Source organism: Mizuhopecten yessoensis, unplaced genomic scaffold (assembly GCF_002113885.1).
Source record: "Mizuhopecten yessoensis strain PY_sf001 unplaced genomic scaffold, ASM211388v2 scaffold10849, whole genome shotgun sequence".
NCBI lineage: Eukaryota > Metazoa > Mollusca > Bivalvia > Pectinida > Pectinidae > Mizuhopecten > Mizuhopecten yessoensis.
In genome coordinates, this window is record NW_018408752.1 from 143,258 (window position 1) to 151,983 (window position 8,726).

The 8,726-nt window shown below is 36.9% G+C and overlaps 1 protein-coding gene across 2 annotated transcripts; it reads left to right on the plus strand.

The window, feature by feature from the left end:
- The first annotated feature begins 3,815 nt into the window (after window positions 1-3,815).
- Window positions 3,816-7,253, plus strand: LOC110462993 (probable E3 ubiquitin-protein ligase DTX3). 2 transcript variants are annotated; one of them, XM_021517295.1, is made up of 4 exons: window positions 3,816-3,938; window positions 4,410-4,910; window positions 5,165-5,382; window positions 6,958-7,253. In XM_021517295.1, the coding sequence occupies exons 2-4, from the start codon at window positions 4,440-4,442 to the stop codon at window positions 7,064-7,066; spliced, it is 798 nt and encodes a 265-aa protein (XP_021372970.1). In that variant the 5' UTR covers window positions 3,816-3,938; window positions 4,410-4,439; the 3' UTR covers window positions 7,067-7,253. The 2 variants fall into 2 exon arrangements, with proteins under 2 accessions (XP_021372970.1, XP_021372971.1); XM_021517296.1 differs by lacking the exon at window positions 3,816-3,938 and adding an exon at window positions 4,034-4,153.
- Window positions 7,254-8,726: the final 1,473 nt, after the last annotated feature.

Genomic DNA, 8,726 nt, shown 5'->3' on the forward strand with positions numbered 1-8,726 from the left:
CGAAGTATCGCCTGGAACGTTCAACGAAGACTACCAATAAAGAAATGTTCATATTTTCACTGCGAACTTCTTAATTATATTAAGTTTTATCACAATCCTGGCCTTTCATTGTCTTGAAACACAACCACTTCATACCAGTCCAAAATAATCGAGTATTTCCTATTTAAAAAGAAATAAAGGAGAGTATATGTCCTATTCATTTCCAAAGAGGGGACGATCCGGTTGTATCGGACTAATAACATACCTGTATAACGGTACAGTTAGTGATACCCGCGTTACTTTAATGATATTCTTTAAGTCAGTGGAAAACAGACCATTTCTGACGTTGAATTAAAGGAAACTTAATAACTAGTTGTTAATTTTATACATATTTGATTCCCTTGGAACTAAGGACAAAAGTTTGAAGGGTTCTGTCCCCTTTCTCTGTAACATCCCCCTTACTTTCCTTTGGGTATAACTGTAGCACATTTTGGCCCGGATACTTCAAGTCCAGGGTTCGAATACTATTGTATTGATTATGTTTTGCTTATTTCGTCTTTATTCTTTAGCCCATAAATCAATAATTGAATGTCACATTTTGAGTCACATTAGAAAACAATATTTTTAGCTCGTTCCAGTGAAAACAAAATGCATGACGCGGAAATTTAAATAACATTTTAGTCCAGCAAAGATGTTAGTTTCCTTGTCAGTAGTGATGATACAGTTTTTGTCAGTGGGACGGGGATCCTTAGACCAAACTTCATAGTCCAAATTACACTATTTTTTTCCAATCACGTGCCATGTCACTTGTATTTACCGTAATCCTCTATTTTGACATCCTTGCAGGTCGGGAATTGAGAAAAAATATATATACCTGCTGTCCCCGTATGCATGTGTGATGTGGGAATCACATGCAGAGTAGGTGAAGGTGATTCACTTGTTTCCCCCTCTACTAGGGAATAATACCAAAAATACTAAAAACAAATCTGACGCGCCCATAGCAACATTTGGGAACTTTTGTTTTTTCACTCAGCTTCTTAAAACTTTTTGTTTCATTGTGCCTCGTTTGGCAACACTTTTGTGGTGAACGTACATACGCCCAAATGGAAGCACCGAATCCGTGCAATTGCAAGGAGGCAAACACACCAACATATTATCTCCACCAGACATACACACATGCATAGCATTGGAAGCACGTCCTTAAATGACCTTGGCTGTTAATAATACGCTAAACCCAATAAAACCAAAACACTTTTTATGCCAAGTTTGAGTCCACATCGGTTTTTGTGTCAGAACTCTTCTGACAAAAAGGGACTACTTTGAGTTGATTAAATGACTGATCTGAGTGACGCGCAACGGGCGATGTACTGTGAAAAATAATGTGAACCCAAAATAAAATATACAGAGATTGGCAACTCACGCAGATCTCGCAAAAACACGCATGATCATGAAGTTCCTGCAGTGGAATAAGATACGCCGCGAGACTTGGGTTGCGGCTGACCTATCACGCGGAACCTGGTCTATGAGTGTTTGTTTTGACACCTAAAAGCACATGTCGAAGCAGAATGATTTCGATCCTGGTGAAGATAGTGTGGTCAATGTGTTACCTGTGAGAATTAATTAGTTCCTGTCAACATGTCACATATCTTAGATATATGGCTCATATGTAGAAGCTGGTTAGAAATATTATGTAATATCTGAATACGTTTTCGAAATAAAATAGTGAATGAGAATGGAATGCCGGTGACATGACAGGAATTAACCCTCGCACATCACAGCCTCCATTTTAACTTGATTATTTTGAAAACACGGTATTTTCATAGCTAAATAACTAAATTTTGCAAGTATTGTAAAAAAAAACTCATTTTAAAAAGCTGGTTAGAAATATTATCAAATAATTAGTATCTGAAGATGTTTTTGAAATTAAATAATGAATTAGAAAGGAGCTCGTGTTTAAATGTGTCATGGAAGAAGTAACCCTCACACATCAAAGCCGCCATTTTAACTTGTTTATTCTTAAAAACCTGTATTTTCAGAGCTAAATTATCAAACTTTACAAGTATTGTAACAACCTCATTTGATATACCCGGTTAAGAAATATATCAAATAATTAAGTATCTGAAGACGTCTTTGAATAATAAATTAGAAAGGAGTTCGTGTTTTAAGGACATTCCAATATGGCTGCCACACCAAACTGTATATCAAAATAATAATCCTCCAATATTTCTCAAACATAATTGAGGTACATGCACATTAAAATTCAGGAAAAAAACCCATTCAATAATTGATGAAAAACTCACTTTATATATGTTCATTTTCCAAGCCTAATAAAAGTCACAATTCAGGTAAAAAAACACATTTAAACTTGTAAATATCATAAGATTGGAGTTCATGGAGATGAGATGCATTTGTCGAGAAAAAAGGGAGGAAATGCTTCAAATCTCGAGAATGATGACATGTATTTTGATTGGATATTTTACAATAATTCATCAAGCTAACAAGGCTTTTGATAAAAGTCAAGTCAGATTACCCGAGTGATAACTTGTAGTGAATGGTGTACAGGTAAAATCTCACTTGCTTTGCATGCTTTTTTAACTTTAGTCAGCCTTGTTCGCTTTGTACTCAGTTGCTATTATTCAGGGGAAATATATGCCATTATTCTGGAGATTTGACACATTTTCAATGGTAAGGTCAAGAGCAAGTTGCCAATCTCTGTAATAGGCCTATATACGTCTCTGTCCTAATTAAATTTCCCTTCTTAAGCGTCAAGTGTAATATTAAAAATTAACATTTGTGTGAAATTGAGGTTCTTGCACTTGCACAAAGTACTCGACGACAAATATTGCGTTTCTTTTGCTTTATTCGTATGGAAAATCCGTATGGAAAATCCCTTAAATGATATAAAAACACTAGTTGTACAATACAGACACATATTAAACATATTTCCTATCGAACACACCGACATTAACTTTTACAATACATAACGCGAACAATGGAATATTTAAAAGGACGTGAACACAATTCTATGACTTCTAGATAAAAATGGAGTTACTGTATCGTTACATACAAATGAATTATAGAACATTCTCAGTGTAGAATGTAACTTATAATATTTTACTTTGACTTGCAACTAATTTACACAAAGGAATTTACGTAAGTCTAAAACAATAATTTACCAAATAATAATTTATCAAATAATGCTAAATTAATTAAATACACATTCTGTAAATAACTTACCCTGCATGTGGTGCTGAGGATATATTGGATGAATAATCAATTTATGCCATCGATCTTCAAACTTAGGAAAAACTCATCTATACAATGTAGGTCTGACCCCTTGTAAATAAAGTGCCCAAGTGAAGAAATAGAGAGAGAAAAGCGGGAAATAAAATAAGCGTCGCATTGCGCATGCATGTCCAAAGTGGTCAGTCTGGTCAACAAAAGAATACAACACATAACACATGACATCACAGGTGTTACACAATCACATACTTATACAATGTGCATAATACGGGCCATAATAACAAGTATACGGAAAGCGGAAATACGGGTCACGTGATACAGCGGCACGAACGGAAAATGTAACTTACTTAACAATCTTCCATAGTGAAGTATTTATTTTCTTTCAAATCCAACTTAATCAAATCAAAACCTAAATATATATAATATTCACTAAATACAACAGGGTGCCACATTTGTATACAGTCAAACTTACAATTTCAAAACAATCAATGTTTAATGACTTAGAATCGTTTTCAGACACTTCTACTGAACGCAGCGCATACTATATCCGGGTATGGTTATACGACTTTAAAATTATACTTACAAATGCATTTCCGTGATATGCCGGAAGCTACGTTTTGCTCGACCTATCAACCTTGTTTACTTCAACACTGACAGTTACAAAAAGAAAGTAGAAATAATTAGCCTACTTTCACAAAAACCATGATGATGAACGTGTAAGTATGATATTTAAAGATTTCTAAAGTTAAAACAAACAAGACCATGAAAGATAAATGATTAAATTAGCAACGGATTGGTAAATGATTCTAAAAATAGACGTGACGTTCACCTCTTGACTGGAATTTTCATCATTGTTGTGAAATCATTTTAGCAATAGTTTCCGCTCATTATCATATTGATCAAGGGAAAGAAGACGGTCAAAACAAGTGAGGTACTTGTTGTGATTTGCAGCATGCGTTTATTTGAAAATGTTTAATGTTATCGAAATCCTTCTTGGCTTGCTTAGTACTAAATCTCGATTTCGAAAACGAAAGTAGACCTTAAATTCTTAATAAAGAATACTGAATTCAGTATTCTTTCAATGAAATCGTTCTATACTATTTGGATACAACAGTATGATTTACAAAATGTCTGTCTTCTATAATAGTATTTTATGTTAATGTCAGTTTACTTGTTTTACATTTCAGGTTAAGTCAGACGAACTTTCCTCAGGTGAAATGGCAAAAGTAGCAACCATGCAGCAACCAAACCTCATATCAAACCTACAAAATGTAACTAATCCTGCTAACTATGTTGGAAGTCATCTTCAGACGCTTGGGACCCCTCCAGGTGAGGAGCCTATGGAAACGGAAGAATACCCAGCGATAGCTCCCAGTCAACCTGGCACAATGGGTACAGTTATCGGTACCCCACAAACAGAGGAGGAAAACTGCTCCATATGTTTAGACAGTTTCACAGACAAGACTGTTTTACCTAGCTGTTCACATGAGTTTTGTAAGGAGTGTATAGAACAACAGTTTAAGTACAAGCCTGTGTGTCCTATATGTGGAGCTGTATATGGTAAAATTACAGGGACACAGCCCCCCGGACACATTACCATCACACGCTTATCCAATGGTAAATTACCAGGATATGAACAATATAGCATCATATCAGTGTCTTATTCTTTCCCTGACGGAATCCAAGGGGTAAGTTAGATCAGAGAACACGTCTGAACAATTAAGGCATTTGCAATGGTATGTTTTTGACTGCTGTTATGAGACCAGAACAATTTATTTTTTAAACACCGAAAAATTGTAGCTTTTTTATAATTATTGATTTGAACCAGTAACTAAATGTGCAATTGTAAATTAAGTATGATACATGTATATTATAAAAAAAAACAATGATTAATTTATTTTTGTAAAAGATTGATAACCTGGTATGTGACTTTTTCTTGTAGGCGGAACACCCCCACCCAGGGACAAGATTCTCTGGGACCAGTCGCACAGGCTACTTCCCAGACTGTCCAGAAGGTGTCAAGGTGGTCAGATTACTTAAAACAGCATTTGACCGCCGTCTTGTTTTCACTGTTGGAAGGTCAAGGACAACAGGGGCTGACAATGTTGTGACTTGGAACGATATCCATCATAAGACAACATTTACTGGTGGCCCTCAAAAGTAAGTACTCATTCATGTCTGTACCCATACCTCTTATATATCATCTCCTTGATGTGACATGTGTAGGTAAAAAATGAACTTTGTATAGATACTTGATCCTGATTGAAACTAAAATGTAGTTTCATTTTTCTAGAAGAGGTCATTGTTTTCTCAGCGCCTTCACAAGGAATGAAACCCAGGACCTCTGGTTTACTAGTACATGTATTACATTTTACGGAATGAGCGAAAGAAAAATTCTACCAGCGAAATTGGTTAGAAGTAGCTGGTATTTTGTACATTTTTGGCCCGAAAATATAATTGTGTAGATAGCCTAGCTAGGGGTAGATAGCCTTGTGTAGAAAAACATGTGCTAAATTGTGACATCATTTAATACCATTCACTTGACATCAAGTAAATGGTTGAGGCATTAACAATAAAATAATCACCCTGAGGTTGGAGAGTTCCCTGTCACAGTTTCAATGTCAGGAAAGATTATATTAGTCTACATAGTGATCCCACTGATTTCAGACAGTATCTTACTATTTCAAAGGTATAAAGCATCATGGCTATATTTTAAGTATTCAAAAGGTTAAGAACTTTTCGCTATTACCACCAGTGAAAGATAATCATACAGATAGGTACCAAACATTGGCTGGGTCCATGTTAAGTCACTGGTTTAAGGTTACATTAAGTGACAACAATCAGCTGTCAGGCTGCCTATGCAGTTCATTCAATTCACTGATAGGTAACTTATGGATGTGTATGTCATATGCGTATATTGACCGTAAACATTGAGAAGTAAATTCTGAGACCCCTTCATTTGTTTTTAGGAAATTTGACTTATTTAATTCCACCAATCCCAACTCCCTTCTTTCAAATCTTGAGAAAAAAATAGTAAAATATTCATTGGTTACCCATTAGTACTGAGGATTTTTTTCAGATAATGTTTTTTTAAAACTTTTGTAAGTAAGTTGTATTTTCAATATGCTTTGAAAATGAAATTCTAATTGAAATGTTGTTTTCATTTCAGAAATTGTCATTAAAACTATATCAATACTTTATACAAGTGTAGCTTTAATATGTATCATGACATGGCGTCATAAGATCCCTGTTGAATAAGATAATGCTTTCTCTCCCGTTTTGCCGGTGCTAGATTTATCTGTCTCCGCCCTAGGGTTGAGACGGGGGGGATTCCCCTATTTATAACAATGGTATGACGTCACTGCAACAATACAATGACGTCACGTCAACAATCCATCAACGTCACGTCAACCCTGAATTTAGCATGTAACATTATCATTACATTGTGTATATTATACACATTGGGGAAAACAGGGTACATGTAAGAGAAAAAGAATCATTCACCCCCTTGTGGGCAAGATAGGGGAATCTCAACCCTCGGGGAAAGATTCTTAAGTTGCCAAACACTCGGCAAAGCCTCGTGTTTGGCAACATAAGAATCTTCCCCCTCGGGTTGAGATTCCCCTATCTCACCCCAAAGGGGGTGAATGATTCTATTAGTCTCTTTTGATATAGGAGTTATTTCCCCTACATTGTCCAGGCTAATGATAACAGTGACTATTTGTTAATTTGCAGTTTTGGATACCCTGATCCAACCTATTTAGGGAGAGTTACGGAAGAGCTTGCAGCTAAGGGTGTTACAGAGAATGACCTGGATCACACCACACTCAACATTATACACTAGCGTGTGTAGCAGAAAACCATATGAGCAGACAGTACATGGTTAGTGGATGACCATATCACATGTTCTCCGGAGTGATCCTTACATGACTTATTGATCGGACATTAATAGTGGCGGCATTAAAATAATAATAACCTTTGTTTTATGCACAAAACATTATGTAGCAAATAAAGTGATATTTTGTATAAAGTGTCTGATTTTGATCATTCTTTTCAACCTGCATCGCTTGACAAAGTACTTTTTTATATTAAATATCTGAATATGTTTCTTTAAATATTGTAGGGAAAATATGGAAATAATACATTGGACACTGATACAAGCGTATGTGATTATCCACTGTTGTAACCATAGGAGCCAGAAATAGTTAGATAATTAATTTTATCTGTGATAACCTTAGAGTCGATAAAGAGGCAGTCACTGATCCCTAACTCATGATAAGTAACAAACAAATTATTCACCCATTGGTGAAATATATTTGTCATTCATTGGAAAATACATTTATACTCTATGTGGATCATTTTTAGCTCACCTGGTCCGAAGGACCAAGGTGAGTTTATGCCATACCGTGGCGTCCGTCGTCCATCCGTCTGTACGTCCGTACGTCAACAATTTCTTTAAACAACTTCTTCTACTTTACCACTGGTTGGAATTAAACTAAATTTGACTGGAAGCATCCCTAGGTGGTGGGGATTCAAAATTGTACAAACGGTGGGGCTGACCCCCCCAGGGGGCTGAGGGCTGGGACCAAAAGGGGTCAATTTGCCCATATTGCTTTAAGTGACTTCTTCTCTGAAACTAAGAAATGGATATCAACCATATTTGACTGGAAGCATCCCTAGGTGGTGGTGATTAAAAATTGTACAAATGGTGGGGCTGACTCCCCAGGGGGCTTAGGGGCGGGGCCAAAAGGGGGCAGTTTGGCTATATTGCTACAAACGACTTCTTCTGTAGAACAGTGCACTGGATATCAATCATATTTGATCAAAAGCATTCCTGGTAGGCAGGGATTTAAAATTGTACAAATGGTGTGGCTGACCCCCCAGGGGGCTGAGGGCTGGGGCCAAAAAGGGTATTTGGCTATACTGCTTTAAGTGACTCCTTCTCTGGAACGAAGTGATGGATATAAACCTTATTAGACTGGAAGCATCTATAGGTGGTGGAGATTCAAAATTGAACAAACAGTTGGGCTGACCCCCCAGGGGGCTGAGGGGCGGGGCCAAAAGGGGGCAATTTGGTTATGTTGCTGTAAATGACTTCTTCTGCAGAACTATGCCATGGATATCAATCATATTTGGTCGGAAGTATTCATGGGAGGCAGGGATTCAAAATTGTACAAATGGTGGGGCTAACCCCCCCGGGCTAAGGGGTGGGGCCAATAAAATGCATTACTTGGAAATGGTTGAGATCCCCACCATATAACCATATATACAATTGCTGAGTATAAAGAGATGATTGCACATATGCTTCCAGGTTGGCCTTGGGGACTGCCCCACCCTTGGAGACTTAACCTCTGGGTCATAACTTTGAAATGGTTAATATCCCCACCCCAAAACTATATATACAATTGTTGGGCATAAAGAGACGAATGCAGTCATGACATTAGAATTGATCCCAGGGTCTGCCCCACCCTTGCAGACTTGGCCCCTGGGTCATAACTTTGAAA